Source organism: Anser anser, assembly GCF_964211835.1.
Source record: "Anser anser genome assembly, chromosome: 2".
Lineage (NCBI taxonomy): Eukaryota > Metazoa > Chordata > Aves > Anseriformes > Anatidae > Anser > Anser anser.
This window is the reverse complement of record NC_139721.1, coordinates 143311673-143328779: the sequence shown is the minus strand read 5'-3', so window position 1 is coordinate 143328779 and position 17107 is coordinate 143311673. Positions and strand designations below refer to the sequence as shown.

Here is a 17107-nt window from a genome sequence, read left to right as displayed (position 1 = left end):
TTGCACAGAAACTGTTTTCCCTCTAACATAAATTTCATTTGCCCTCTTACCATTTTGTCAACACAGGCTGGTGAGGTCTTTCAGCAGTTCTGAGTTTGAGTTGACCTCATGATAGCTCACTGCATCACCTAGCGTAATCAAATGTAGCTTCTGTTCCTCCTCCTTTTCTCAGATCATTTATGAATATGTTGAACTGTACAAAAGGCCACAACACTGATTATTCTAAGACTGCAATGGAAAGCCCTCCACTGCAAGAGATGAGCATCTACTTGTTTGGTTTTTCTTAATCATTTAATCAGCTACTGAACTATGACACAACCTCTCTGCTCATCTCCAGGCTGCTTATTTTAAATGTCGTGAGTTATTTTATGTAATAGCTTTTGAAAATTAAAAAAAAAAAAAAAAAAGAGTAAGAGGAACTCCAGTTGGTTACAACTTTCCTTCAGGAATGCTACATTAGCTCTTCCCAAAAGCACTGCTATTTTTGCCCCCCCCCCTTTTTTTTTTCCTTAAAATGGTTTCTACCGATTTCTGTGGAGATGTCACCCAATTTTGGGTGAAACTAGCCAGCTGTTTCCAAAGTTGTGATACCAAAGTTATGATACAGAAATCAGACACAGATACAATGGGATAACACAAGACTTATTTCTTTCAGAAATGAATCTAGAAGAATTACTTTAAAGTACGTACTACCTGCTATATATAGCAGCGTCATTTGATATTGAAATGTCACACTACTACACTTGTCTCTGTACAATATTTCTGCTATACACTTATTACACACACGCCTGCACATATGCACACAAAAACACACAGGTTTCAGGTTTATATCCACTATCTTAATTCTATAGAAACTATAGTTTCTATAAATTAAAAATTGATGACTTGTATGCACACACCAAAAGGTACATTTGATATATTAGTTGTAAAACAGATTCCCAACAGAAAACAAAAAATACAAGAAACACAAAGTACAAGAACCATTATGCCCAGTACAGCATTCCTTCATACTCACTCTAATCACGTTGGCTCTCTACAGCCATAGCTTCATACTCCATGGATACTCCATGGCTTTCAAAAATGTAATCTTGTCTTGTTTAAATTCACACAAAATACTACCATAATTTTTCTATTTCATGACTTTGACCATGTCACACTTCCTTCTGCACTCCTCCTCCCTTATCCCTTCAGCAGACACAACCTATGTATCTTCATTTGTATGACCTCTCGAATACCAAACTACAGTGTGTCTGTCAACTTCCATTTGCTATCAAGATGCCAACCTTGGCCTCCTCTTTGCCAAGGCTAGCTTTAGTTGTCCATTTTTCAAATCCCCCAAATAAACCCGTTCATTCTTTAATTGATACCACCATATTTTATTTACATGAAACATTCAAAAATTTTAGTTGATTTCTTCTTTTAAATTCTTTCTTAAAACACTGTTCTGACAACAGACATTGTTTGGAGCACTGACAAACTGTAACCAGCATTTAGGGTTACATGATATAATCATTATTATTACATACTTCCACAGACTATTTTTTTTTCTTAAATCTATGTACTCTACAGATACATAACTATGTAATATTGTAGGGAAACTCTAGCCACTATGACAACATTTTCACAACAAATATGTTTATTAACCTGTTTCCCAAATAAATGATGTTTTCTCGTAACACTGAAAATAAGCGGGTCAATAACATTGTTTGCTAACTTAAACTCTTGTGATAGTTTACCTGAGTTGCAGCAACAACAGTAGTTATAGAAGGCGCAGTTGAAGGTGACAGAGCTCCCACTTGCTGCAAGTGGCCTGAAGCCTGCTGAGGTAAATGAGAACTGGAAACGGGAGTGCTAGATCCTGAGCCAGATACTGCATTTGGAAATGATACTGCTACATCATTGCTGCTAAAAATACCTGAAAAAAATTACAAAAATGATTACATGCATCTCTCTCTTCCCCCTCCCCATTTTCTAGTAACCATGTAAATATGCAGTCGAAAATTAATCAAAACAAACAAGATTACTTAATACATAATGCCGAAAGTTCCTGCGTTGAATTTCTAACCATGCTGATTGAGAAAAGTGCTCTCGTCATTTGACATTCTACAACTCAGGGAACACAGACTGACTCAGATCTAAGTTCTATTAAAACATATGATAGATCAAATATTTATGTGCATTACAAACTATGCTTAAGTATTAAGAGTAGCAGATTTTTTGGCTAAAATACCTGCCTTCAACTGAGTCTGCTATCCAAGCATATTGTTTCAAGGAATTACTCTAAAAGTTAAAGTAGATAAAGAATGAAGTATTGGGCTGTATAACAGAACATACAAGATATGAGTGGAAAAATACTTTTTGACTTTAAGGTCACACGTTTCTGAACAACATACATTTGTTTAAAATTGTAATTTTGGCAACTATGGATTTCTTGTACATGTTGAGAAAAAAAATGACAGCAAGTCTGAGGATAAGGTTCTCAGATCTGCTAGTAGAACTGGTGGCATTTCATTTATTCACAAACTAAAACTCTGTGATCGAAGAATGCTTGACTAGTATATCTGCTAGAGCAGCCAACGAGTAAATGACTGAACACATTAACATTAGTCAGACTCACATGTTAGCAATTTAAACGGCAAGAGTTCATACCCCTCTGTGAAGCCATTACTTCTGTTCATCTACATGCAGGGTAACGTTCATTATACAGGATGGGGAAAAAGCCCTACTGACCAGAAGCCCAGGACGAGAAGTAGTACCTGTCTATGAAACTGTTAGGCTCCACGTGCATTAGATAAGTGAGCTGTCAGCTGGCCAAGGAATATCAAGCATGGTAGCACTGAACTGCAGTTAGAGGAAGAGTGCCACAGGGAGTAAACAGAAGTAGAATGAACATGGTTAGATCAAGAAAAGCAACAGAACTGAAATGCCAGTTAGAAGGCAAAGGGTGGAGCTAGTTTGTCACTCATACAAATAATGATTTGAAGAAGGCAGCGACAAGAAGATATGCAATATTAAAATACCACATGCCACCCAGCATTCCTCCTGAGCCTAGGCAAGCGAGGCTAAGAACACCCAAACCCACCCCAGAATACGCAAACACTGATGTATCTTCAATTCCCTGCCTGTGTTAATGGTAAAGAAAAACTGAAGAAAAAGCCAGCCAGACCCAATAGAGAAAGAAGAGATGAAAAAAACAGCCAAAGACGCATTCTGACAAGACTTTTTCCCCTGCCTATGCTACATTAGGGACTTGCAATCTCCTCCCCAGCCTCTTCCTCACAGTGCAATTCCATACTTGATCTGCTTTCTACAGAGCTTGTTCTTTTCTCCTTCCATTTAGCACACCTTCTATGGTCTTCCCCCCACCTTTATTTTGTCAGCATCCCAAATATCTATAATTATGGCATTACAAGCAGTTAGGATCCTTAAAATGTTCACATTGTTAGGATCTGTCTCCAATTCCATCTGCCTTATCTAATTCAGACAGTAAATTCTATGGATCCTGCTCTAGTTGTCTCTACACACTACCAAAATGCCCATGGTTAACAAACAGCCTTGCTATCGAGTCTGTTCTTAAATGCAATATTAGCAACCACAGAAGCTGAAGTATAATCCAGGTCCTCAAAAAATAAAGTCTGCTTTAAGTCTGATTTCAAATTAATAAAAAGGAGATTTGTGTGTGCCCCCCCCCCATTTTAGTTGTGTACTCAAAACAATGAAAGCCACAGCATTTCTTGAGAATGATGAGACTCAGAACTACCTGGCTCTGTGAGTTTTAAAGGTACAAAATAAAGAAATATCACAACGTATCAAATCACAAGAGCTAGTCACCACAAACGCTACTGTTCTCAAAGTGTCAAAGAAAACAAAATTGTTTGTTAAAGTCAAATTTTTTTTGTGAAAGTTAAAAAAAAAAAAAGGTATTTTGCCAGAAAGATAAAACAACTCCAAAATTTAAAGTGCAGTATTTTAATTTTTTTCTCCATTTTCAGAACCTTATTTATTTAACAACTGCAGAACTTCTGCTACTTCTATTTCAATTGTAAGGTTTATTCTTCCTCTTTAACATAAAATTTTGGAACACAAGCAGATAGTTATAAAAATCACAGGCATAAAACTACTTCAGAAGAAAAACAAGCAATAAACTAGTTCACCGGTGGAATGAAGTAGGCTTTTTTTTTCCCCCTTTATTACTGTTGTAGTTTTTTGTTTGTTTTGGTCTGTTTGTTTTTAAACACTGTTTGTTGCTGTTGCAAAAAACAAGAAAACATGACCTATCCAAATATTCTGTTTGGGCTAAACACTTCCATGTAGCAATACTTTACTTAATACATAAAGTCAGTGCACTTTCTGGAACCAGTCATACAACCAAGACTTCATGCAAGCACTCACTTAAGAGCTCTGTGTGTAACATACAAATAAACCCTTGATTTTCACACCATTTTAAAAATAACCTGTACAAAAATTATGTGTTCATCATATCAGAAAGTCAGAAAAGTACATATTTAAAACGTCTAAAGTGTATCAAATCATCCTTTTGTTTTCTGAGAGGAGACAAATCACTCTTGGAATCAGCAAGAAGTAAGAACTGAACACAGCGCTATCTACCGAAGTTGTAAGTGCCAAACAAACCAATCTCCTTCAAATCCTTCCCATATTAATGAAAGCTAAACAGCCAGAACCTGTGATAAATGGTACTGTGTAATTTGCCAGGGGCATAAACAGTATGGTTAAATAGTCTTCAGAGTTCTGAGCAGAACAGTTCTTCAGCTGCAGGTGGACACAGCACTGCCAGGGTGAAGTCTGACTGCGCCTAGCACTGCTAAGACATGCAAAACATCATTTCAGGTCCTGAGAGAGAAAATGCATGCATAGCCTGCGTTGCTGGAGTCAAATGCTTACCAGAAGGGCAACTGTGGAGAAAAAAAAAACAAAACACTTCTCTGGACAAGAAATAACTGCCTGATTAGCAAAAGAAATGCGTTAGTATAGAGCAGGGAACACAGATTATACAGACTCAAGAATAGCAATAACTAGCTGTGCAGCAACATACACAGCAACATACTAGTGGCACACAGAACAATTGAAATGGTTTTATTAAAAATCTCCCAAACTAAGTAGTTCCATAAGCAGAAGAATTCACAAAGCAACCCAACTTCTCACTTTCAACAGTGGTGCGTCTCACAGCTGACTTCAATACCTTAAGCTTTCCTACCACGATCCCTGCAGTTGGGCTAGACGATCTTTGATGTTTCCTTCTTTCCTTCTAACTCAACTATTCTATTCTGTTTATCCAGAGTATCTACCACGAGTTGCTGCCCCTCGTATTTTGCCAAAGCTTAAAAAATAACAATATAGTCAGAGTGTTTTGTTTTTTTTTTTTGAAATGTAAACTTGCACAGAACCACGGAACCTAAGATTTGCCTTCCCACTTGGGGGGAAGCAGGAGAAAAAAAAAAATCAGTCTTGAAGTAAAGTTCACATAAATCAAAGGAAATTATAAGAACAAGGAGTTTCTTTAGAAAAAATTAAACTATATAAACATTTCCAGCACCTCCACTTCCTGTGACGATTGCCAAGAAATCCACCCTACAACCACAACAATTTTCTATACAGAGCAAAATGAAAAAGTGCCTTTTAATGCAGTTGGCTGTTGATAAGCAACCAGTTTGTTGATTTTGTTTTGTTGTGGTTTTCGTTTGCCTTTTTTTTTTTTTTTAAACAACCAAGAGCACATTCTACTCTAATAGAATGTTAATTGGGGAAAATTGTGCCACAATTCATTGTTTTGCCATATGGACAAAATATAAGCTGAAGTGAATCTAATGCTAAGCACAAACAAGTAAATAAATACCAGGTTATTGTGACCAATAGCAGTTGCACAAGGAAAAGCACAAGCAGAGGGTATGTATGAGGTAAGACCTCCCTCAAATACTCCCCCAGCCTCTAGAAATCTATGACTTATAGATTTTGAGCTTCAGGCATGGCCTTTGTACTTAATAGCCTTGGATTTGCTTCCAACTTTGCCCCAGTGAATTTCCTGCAACCCTTTCTGAACCGATGTGAACTTCCACAGCACGCCCTAGGACAAAGCTGTGGGGCGGACAGGCTGCGTTTGGGCGGAGGCCTGGCGCGTGACACGACATGGCGCTATGAGTTACTGTGCGACAGAGGCAGCCATTTTGGCAGGAGGATTTTTAGATGAGAAAGAGGTCAACATTGATGGTGAAGGAGTTGCAAGATCCTAAGGCAATTTGGGAGGAAGGGGGATCCCCGCACAGAAAAGGGTTTGTGAGGGGTGGGGAGAACCTGTGGGCCACAACAGAAAGACTGGAGAAGCACATCAGTTAGTATATGGGTTACAGTCATCTTTGCAGAGAAAGTCTTGAAACCTTCCAGAAATTCCAACGTAATTTCTCCTTTTTCTTCTAAGAACAGGTTAGAGGGGAATATGATGCTCTGAGCCGTGCTTCCAGCAAGTACCATATACACCTTTGCGACGCGTGCAAGAAACATCAGTGCCAAGCCATGAAGTGCATCGCTCCTGCCTTGTCCCACCAACAGCACTAAAAACTACTAGCTGAAAGGATTTGCCTAAATTCTCAATCCCTGTAACTTTGCCTTTTCACTTTGAGCTTGTTTCTTACTGTGCAGACTGCCCCCTCGTACTTGTACTAGAGGTGTAAGGTCTTATTTCCAGCACATGACTAGAAGTAGCCTGCTAACATAGACTGGGATACCAAGGTTTATCCCATCATGCAGATCCTATGGCAGATTTTCATTGCACCCTTGCAATGCCTCCAGAAACATGCTTCATGGCTGAGCTAAAAGTAATTTAGGAACAATGTCTTGTTGGTTCAGAGTTGGCACCACTGATACCTATACTACTGTTCATAAACTAATTCCAGGTGGTATTATATATATATATATATATATATATATATATATATATTACAGCATCACATACTAAAAGTAAGTACAAAATGCTGAGATGATAATGTGACTACTGATTTTAGGGAACTGCTAGTCTTGCCTTTATTCTTCTGCAGAAACATCTTTAATAGGGAAATAGGGCCCACTGTTGTCCTCAACAGCATAACTACATGCTTAATTTTACAGTAGAAAAGCCTGCATATCTTACTCTTAATTTTCTTTCCCTATTGACTTCTGTGCTATCTTAGCTATGCTAAAAACAACCCTGATGAAAGCATCAGTAGAGATCACCCTGAAGAAAGTTTCCTAATTCATTACTTGCTTTGTAATCATGAGCCTCTAGAGGTTCTGACTTCAGAGAATCTATCTTTGAGATGCTTTGTAACAGCCTGCGTAAGGTTTACATCTATAAATAATTTAACTTTATAAAATAAGACACATTAAGAATTACATGCTTATTCTAGAATGATGTGGTAAGTTTTGAAGATCTCTTCTAGAAAAAGATCAGTAAGACCCAGAACTACATGGTCAGGTCTGAGATACAGTATGTTCAGAAGTACAGGAAAGACCTGAAGTTCAAACATGTAAAAACAGGAAAAGATCTTTGCAAGAAGAAAAAGTTAGACAGATATGGAAGAATAACTGATAAATAAAGACTACAGCTTCTACAAGTTCACTTTTGTCATGGTGATCCAAGATGTACAAACTTAAGCTACTATAATATGACTTACACTAAAAATTAAGCAGTATTAGGCTCATTAAACAAGTATTCCCAAGTAGGAACATGACAGTTGTGATCTAAGTTCTTTAATTTTCAGTGAGAACTTAATGTGTTAGCTTAAGATCTCAGAAAAACTACCATAGCTTCAAATCAGTCTGACAGCAACCTATCTCAGCACTGAAATGAGGAATCATTGGAAGCACTACATTCCTCTTCACTGTTAACAGAATATAGTATTTAAAGGAGTTTCAAAAGTTTTCTCTTTTTGGAATCCAATGATCTGAAATTACTGTTTTTGCAGGTATGCTGCAGGATGCTTGACTGAGACAGAATTAGGAAAACTGGGACATTAGAGAGGCTAAAACGAGTAACAACGGAATTAATTCTGTTGTGATTAGTTATTTATGGTTGTGGCAAACAGCTGGTTTGCCTTAACCACTGCTAGACTACATAGGTGTCATTATCAACAACTAAAGCTTTAAAATGGTATTTTAGAAACTCATGGGCAAGCAGTTACACGTAAGGTTGCAATATTTGACAACTGAACAATGAGACTCCTTTATTCAATACTCTGAAAAAATGCCATGAATTAAAATAAGCGGAAAGGAAGTATTTCAGATTGACTTTGTACATTGTTCTTCTCTACCTTAAAAAAAATAAAAATAAAAACATTTATACAGCTTAGCTGAGCACTGCTATCCCCATGCTTCGCCACAGGCGGATGTGTTTTTATCTATACTGTAAAGTCTGTCCAAATTTAGCTAGGTTCAAAAAACTTTAATACCCATGCTCAGTAGAGACTTTGCCTAGTTTAATTTACCATGTTAAAAAAAAATCATAGCATATATACTAAATTTTGCCCACATTGATGCTGAGACCAACTGTGCAGAACTGTAAAGTTGCTAGTGCAGACACGCTATCTTCCAAAGATGACCACAGTACTGGAATTGACACGATGGCTGTCTGTTCTGTGCTACAACTCTCAACATTGTGACTCAAAAATAGTGTAAGACAACTGGTGAAAGTAGACCCGAAAATAGACACAGGAGTAAGAAACAAAACTGAGAGCAGACAGAACAAGTAAGAACAGAAGTAGCCAGAGAAAGGCTACAACCAACCATCACAATTTACAGCTAGCTCTTAACATGAAATTACAACCTTCAGGTCATTGCTCCCCATAGCTGTGGGTGTTTTGTTTTGTTTAAGTATGCCCTAAAATCCCCCAGCAGACATGTAAGCCTGCATCCCCTCCTCCTGCTTTCCAGTGATAAAACATGGCGTAGAAGAGATGAGACTTCAAGGTCAAATAGAAAAAGTGTGACTGGAAGGTCCAGAGTAAGACTAAGAAGCACAAAGCACGAAGCTGTCACACCATGAATGAAAGTGAAAACTTCAGATCTCTCAAATGAATTTTTTAAAACACAAAAAGTATGCAAAATGTAAGAAATTGACCGTAATATTTACCAAAACCAAGAACCAAAGAACCGAGTACTGTCTCTTACTGACAAAAATGCAGTGGACCACTTCTGTCTGCAAGTGTCCTGACTCCCTTTTATATTTTTATTGAAAATATTTTTATTGAAAGATGTCACTTGCATGACTCCATTTTTTAGTACTCCTTTTCAACCAACTCTTTCAAACGTGTTGAAGCCTTTACCTGTTGTCCTTCTTCCTTTACACTTTGTCAGCACGAAATTCAACTCGCTGGTTTCAACCATCACCTTAATACTAACCAGAGCTATCAAACGAAACTCTTTCAAACTTGTAGTTATCTCCATTCAAGCCAAAGCTTTCATTTTTTTTCTTTTTGGTACTTTCTTGCTGATAGGCAGCCAACAAATTCAGTGCAATGAAAAATGAGCTCCTGATACTCTGCCTCCATCAAAACTCTTATAGACAATACAAACGCCTCAGACTCGGATTATGAGTCAGATGATTACGTTGTTGGAGTAAACTAAATACTAAATATCCATCTCAAGTTTTAGTAGCTTCTTTCTGTCCTATACACACTGCACAATCTTTCCTTGATGTTTATAAAAAACCTGCAAGACGGGGTTTGGGAAGGAGGGAAAGAAACTAACTTTAAAATTTTATTTAAAGAAACATGGGAAGGCAGCTAAAAGACTCAAACACATGTGCACGTGCACACACACACACCAAAAAAGGGCAGATTAGATGATAAACCCTGTCCAAACACTGTTCTGAAATGAACACATAGGTAACAATTATGCTGGCCCACAAGAATGAGTTCCTACAAAGCTTAACAAGAAAGCACACAACATAAAGTAACCACTTCCATCTATGCCCTTCGAAGTTCTATGCTGCAGTTACAAATAGGCAATCAGTTCTGAAAAAAATGCAACGTGGAAAGAAGTAACAACAGATGGTGTCCCATCAATTTCTATTCTGCATTCCCTTGTGAACCTATACCTCTTCGACATTAAACAGCAAAAATGCTCTGCTTATAAAACAGCAGAAACTCACCAAGTCCAAATTCAGCACACTTTGTCAGATACCCTTCAGGTGTTTTATTTTTGTTCAGAAAAATGGTGAGCTTGCTTTCCTTCATCTCAAAGCTGGTTCAGAGCACTGTACACCTGGGAGAGTGAGAGGGAAACCCTATATCAAAAGGAAAAAAGCTAAACCTACTTTACTAAAGCAAAGCAAATCTAGAGAAATTTCAGTATTTCTCATCACATGTAGACTATGAAATATAAACTTTTTTTTTTAATATATAAAAAAAGAGACCCACCACTACAGACATCTGCCTAACACGTAATTTGTGGCTCCAACAGTGTGAAAAGCAGAAGTCCTATAAAATCTTAATGATTGCTGGCTTAAAATGCGAAGAACTTCATCATGCAAAGTTTAAACATTTCATTTCTTTTGCATATGCTAAACTCCATGTCAATACAATTTACGATGCATACAGCACTGCTCTTCCAACGTACACATACAAGAAAATCATTGTTTGACCAACACCAATTGAAAAAAGAAAAAACTCCAATTTTTACCACTAGATTTCCTGATGCCAATTAAATACAACATTGAGAAATAAGCTTGATCATCTTCAAAACTATCCTCATGAGAGGGTTTTAGCTGTAAATATTCCCCCAAAAATCTTTCAGTAACTTGTGAATATAGCTACGATTGTTTCCTATAAATGAACAAAAGCCTTGAAAAAGTGAACCAAGTTCTAATTTAATAAGCTATATTTCATTTCCACTCAGTATGAGTGAATACAGAACTAGGGGTACAAAGCTAATACCGAATACTAGAGGGAAGCTGCAATCAGATACATTAAAGATTCAATATTGCTCCCTGTGAAACTGATAGTACCGTTAGCAATGGCACAAACGGGCAGCACTGGGCTGTCAGAACAAAGAAGGGACTAAACACGGATACCTTCACATGCATTACTTGTAGTAATTTAAGTAGTCAGGAAAGTAAGTGGGAGAATTCCTGAGGTAGATACCCCTGTAACACACCTATGAATGGAGCACAGAAGAAGAACTAGAAACACTATTCACAAAATTAAAGAAAAGAATCTCAGAACGAGAATAAAACTGTTATCATTTTACTGCGCACATACAAAAAGATCATCAAAGGAGAACTGAGGAACTATTGACCTATCAGGCTCCTGCAGACAATCTACAAAGTTTTCACTCAAGTACCGAACAATTGACTCACTGCAGACCCGTATTTCACCCAATCAATAGAATATGCAGACCTTCAATCAGGATTTTCTACAAAAGGCTACCCTTTGTGATAAATGAACCTCTGAAAAAGATTCTAATATAACTTACCATTATGTATGGTATTCATCAACTTCGAGAAAGCTTTTGAGTTAGGAGAAAAAGGGCTTCATGTTAAGATCATGTTTAACAGACACACAAAAGAATATATGTATAGACAGGAATTTCAGTGAACAATAATATACCTGAATACATCTTTCTTGTATTAGAGCTCTGATCATTTACAGTAGCTCAAATTGTAAAATGGATTTATTTCTATCCGCTGTAATTTCTTACTTATATTTCTTTTGTCAGTGTTTGTTAGCTTTTAAACGCCTGGTACAATGAGAACATGCCAGCACACGCCAATTAGCTGCATTGTAAAGCTCCCGCTGCAAATAAAAAGTCAAAGCCTTCCCCGGGATGATCAGTCTCCCCAACAAAAGACCGATTTTAATTTCATTGTCCGCAACAAATTTAGAAACTTCAACTGAAGCTGCCTCGCTAATTTTAATCACGAGGCATCCCTCCTGCTTCAGCGATAGATCGATAGGTGAACACAAAGCAGTTCGTCCCTCCCGGGCTTCAGGGAGACCAGCTGAGGAGGGGCTCGGACGCCCAGAAAGAGCTTCCAGCATGAGATGCTCACATGAACTTCCTTTCCTTCAAGCACTTTTTTTTTTTTTTTGCCACCTTGAGAGCACAGGTCTCTGCCCACGAAGTGACCATGAATACTCTCCTCCTCTGCTGGGCAGCTGGAAGTCTCCGGAGTTCAGCCTCCGCGGTGACCCAGCACTTTGATGCCCAGTCCCAAGGTGACGGCACTCACGCGGACGGCACGCCACCTCCACTTGCATCACCCCTTTACTCATACTTAGGATGATGAACTCACAACTACACATTATTTTCAATTTACCCATTCATTTTTCCACGCTAACAACGAATAAAGCCCTCAGCATGTGTGTCTGTTTTGACAAGATGATAGAATGAATGATTTTTGAGTGCCAGCGTACAGTGAACACCCCTGCAATATTTCCACGGGTGGTTTTTTTTTTTAGCAGCATCAGCCTCCGACATCTGATGTAATATTAATTACCTATTAATGTTCATATTCTAACAAGACGACTGTCATTTATGTCTTATTTTTTTTCTTTATTCTCCCAACTGGCAGCTACCAAAGACCGCAAGCCTTTTATTTTTCCTTTAAACTGCCAGGTTTTTCTGAACATCAGGAATCAAAAAAAATGAATTAAAGCCAAATTTTAACTTTTGCCATTGATACAAGAAAAATGACAATTAATTTAGAAATAATTTTTGAAAATCATTTTTTACCTACATGTTTTACCTACTGCCTAATTTTTAGTAACTAGCCTAAGATACTTCCATGGGAAAAAAAATAGTACCAGAAGAAAACAGCAATACTGACTATAATTGCCACATCACTACACAACAAGTCTATAAAGTTTAAAAAAAAAAGAAAAACTACTGTTTTTTGAGATTGTGTTAGAGAAAAAAGCCACAACATACAAAATCCTGGATGAATCTTGATGAAAACCAATGTATCTTATAAAAATGAAATGAGTGATTTTAGCTTCCTCAACAGATTTTAAGTGAATTAATAACACTGTATAAAAATTCTCTTAAAAATCAAAAGTACTACTTTACATGGTTATACATATATATAATCTCACTAAAATGCAGAGATAATATGGCTTGACTGTGTTCGTATAAATTAAACTATCGGGAATAATTCTGACTCAGGTGTAGAGGACAGGCTGCTACTGATGTCTGCCACCCTTAAGAGCTGAAGCATTTCACCCACACTTACTCTGCCCAGCCATTATTTGATTATAATATCGATTCGTTCCAGTTATGCTCAATTTTTCCACAGAAGAAACAGCAGCCATTTTGATCCACCATTGCTGTCAGTACTAAGGAAAGCCTCTTTCAAATTTAAGTAGCCTTTAGTTTTATCATCATCTTTCTTCCCTTAAACAAGCACACCCTGGATTGCCTGATGCTGTAATTTTTGATTGTTTCTTTAAAATTATACAACACAGGGACTGCCACTAACCCGAACCATCACACGCATCGTGTTCCCAAACATCACTCATACCTTTCAGAGAGTCTTCAAGCAGAATACACCAGATATACCCCAGTGAATAATTTACTACTACAGGACACGTACTTTAGAGACAAATTAGGAAGAGATACGGTTAAAGAGCTGACAAAACAATTCCGTAGACCTTGTCGACGATATAGGGTTAACACAAGCAGTTGTGTGGCAACTGGAGAGCAGAGCTAAAGACAAGTGAGAGGAACAAGCTGCAGTGTGACTTCTCCTGACTGCAACTATTACACGTGGACAAAAAGTCCTTTTAAACATTTCTGGTCTACTAAATCCTTAAAAGAACAGTATTGATTCTTGGACACTTATTAGACATTAATAATCTGCTACTGTGTTTATCAGAATGAACTTCTCTCAATACGCATGTGCTACATAAATATGTCATGAAAGGATTCACCTTTGACCTTCACTTCGAAAGTTTTTTGTTGTTGCTGTTTTTTAAATCCTTAAGATTGCTGATAGGGAGTAGGAAGATCCTATACCTCCTTATACCACACAAAAACATGGAATTCACCTACCATGTTTCAGGTATTAACAGCATGAATGGTTTCAAAAAATTTTTAGGCAAATTCTTGGAAAAGGTGGATTCGCAGAAGAGAACAATAGTTACTGATATTCAACCTAGAGAGAAGATGTAAGGAATCCTAGCAAGCAAGCATCCTGCTTAACCTGACTCCTTTGGAACAAACAATCCTAATGCCAACTGTGTACAGTTACGATGAAGGGACAACACCAGGTCAGCCCTCCTTGTGCCTCCTATTCAAGATGACTAACGAAGCTCATCCTAGACTCTCCTCAAGCTTCAACACAGAACAGAAAAAGTACAGTTCCCACCCCCAAAGCATACATAAGTAGAAGGCAGAAGAAGACAAAGATGTTTTATCCTGGATGGAAAGAAGAGCTACTGTCTGGGTTCCTGGTACAAGTGCCTCTCCTGGCAGCTGCCTTTTCCTGACTCCTCACTGAAGAGCCATCCCAGCCACCCAGTCTTCTCCCACAGTGTACAGCCAAGCCATTGAACTCCAGCAAGCTGAAATGTCAGGAGAGGTTAGGGATGGTGAATAGTGATCATATGTGCCAAAAAATATACGCTTTAATATTGTATTTCACACTGTTTTATTTCTATCTATGCTTGCCTATTCCCAGTCATGGCTGAGTCCTTCCTTTGAAAACCTCACCTAGTCCTTAGGGTAGCTGCTATTGCTTGCTTTAAAAGCTCACAATTATTATTCCTTAGAACCAATGCTGTTCACAATGTCAGGAAGACTTCGTTGCTTCCAGTTTATTAATTTCAGTTTCAATATATATCAGAACTGACTGTGTATCACCACCTACATCTGAGTCACCAACCTTTTACTGCTCATTACCTGTTTTTAAGAGAATTGCTTATGCATACAAAAAGTAAATTCCACGCTTACCACTAGTCCTACAACAGAAAGAAGGTCTACTGATTTTCTACCCCAATAGGACTTTATTTGCTCTAATCAACCACTAAATTCTTCAGATTAGGAACCAGCCTGTAATAGTTATTGCACACTTTTTTTTTTTTTTAATCTGCATTTGATATTTTTACATGAAAGAAACTTTATTAATGGCTTATGGGTTGCTTTTTGGTTAAAAAATACTTGCAACTTCTAGTCATTCCTGTCAGGAAATCCTTCTCCTAAGCGTATAAAACAACAAATGGGAAATAGGCATTAAATAAGTCAAGAACAAGTGAAATGATAGGATTACTCATGTAAAATCCCCAGACCCACGCTAATATTCTTCAGCTCTGCTTACAGCTTTCATAAATCTCTTCTCAATCAAAGTTCCTAGAACTATACAGTTCTAAAGACCAGAGAGGTTCACTGTTTTTTTGTTTGTCTGTTTGTTTTTTGGGGGGAACAGTATTTCAAGTTACTTAGTCTAAGGAGAACTCCCAGCATTTTTTTTTTTAACCTCTGCATATAACTCTCTCAAAAAGACACAGCAAGCTAGATCACATTCAAAATTAACATTTTTATGTTATCCTGATGGTCTTCTTGCAAACACCTTACATTATCTACCAACTGATACCAAAAAAAGAACTCTACTTAAAAGCTGAATAAAAACTAGAAGTATAATAAGAACAATATGAAGTAGTGAGTTTACATCCAAACTAATTTTTAAATCCCAGTTCAGTTCAAACTGGCAAAAATTCCATTTTAAAGTCCAGATCGGGATTAGAAATGCAGCAGCTTTTCTATCAGTATAAAATAGTTTCACTTACTATTTCTTGCATTACCACCACACGTGCTCTTATAAAAACTACTTTGCTACGTATTTTGACAGTACACTTATGTACAGCATAACTGCATATAGAACTCCTACAATATTTTTTAAATTATGCCTAATACTCCTGAAAGAGAAGTTTACTTGAACAATCTTCTGGAAATACATTGTTGGCTTATCTGTGCCAACTTTCTGCATTTTATTTATGCTGGGCAGATTTATTGAAAATGGGCTTGCATCCAGTTGAATCAACACAAAGATCCTGTGGGTTGTAAGCAACGAGGAGAGGTACCATTTATGAAGCATCAGGAAGTGACATACAGTTAAAAGGCACAGGGATATATTGTCAGTTAGTGTAGCTAAGCCAAATTATTGTCTCAACAGATGCTGGATTCTACACGGTTTTCCATTTTAAAGTGTTGTGAAATACAAAAGCTATTGAATCTTCAATCCTATCTGTAAAAGCTACACCAAAAAAAAAAAAATGTGGTTCCTAACATTTTAACTAGAGCTAGGTGTTCAGTTTGTCAGCATCCACACTGCCTGGCTTCAAATATCCCAATATTTCACTACAGAGCAAGAATTCCTGCAGTACGTGTGCCCTAACGTGGTACCAAAGCCACACACACAGTACCACACAACAGCACAGGCTATGAGGAGCTTTGAAAGCCTTAGGTCCTTACTCCTATCTTCCCAACTCAACCTGTTTAAGAGACCAAAATAAATTATCTGAACACCAAGGAAGCACAGGGAAAGGGGCAGCTGATAATCAGAAGCTTGGCCTATCTGTTTAAAAACAATGTAGAGCTTCTGAGAGGAGCTGTACATCAGAACAGGAATCTGTACATTTGAAGTCTTAATGGGCTTGTCCCCATTCTTTCAGTTAAAACCTCAATTATTTTAAGGTATCTAACCTTCCTCATACCACTACATTACGTTAGGTTTTTGCTTGTTTTGTGGTGTTGTTTGCCTTTGTGTTTTCTTTTTTAGAACTTTCCAGTCTCAGAAAGGATTACAATAAACTACCACAGGTTCTAGACATCAGAGCCTCTTCCACAGAAGTTACTCGTTCTGATCTTAATCCTGAAACAGCTTCCAGTCACAGTTTACCTTCTGATACTGCACCTCTTCTCTTCACATCTAATATAATATTTAACCGCTAAGTACAATTCCTCTCTGACTGAGAACAGCAGCAAAAAGAGCAGTTTTACCACAGGAATTGGCCAGTCTTCAGAGGTACAAAAACCTGCAAATACTACCAGCACATACACATCCTTTACTGGTTTTCAGCTAAGCTTGATTTTTGAAAGACCTGAAAGCCTGTACGATCTGAAAAGT

The 17107-nt window shown here is 37.6% G+C and overlaps 1 protein-coding gene across 7 annotated transcripts in view; it reads right to left on the bottom strand.

The window, feature by feature from the left end:
- Nucleotides 1-17107, bottom strand: part of MLLT10 (MLLT10 histone lysine methyltransferase DOT1L cofactor) — a 129857-nt gene that overhangs the window by 33772 nt on the left and 78978 nt on the right. For all 7 annotated transcript variants that reach the window (XM_083825175.1, XM_083825172.1, XM_083825173.1 and 4 more), the window contains one exon: nt 1737-1915. In XM_083825175.1, the coding sequence (XP_083681301.1) occupies nt 1737-1915 (179 nt within the window). The remainder of the gene's footprint in view (nt 1-1736; nt 1916-17107) is intronic.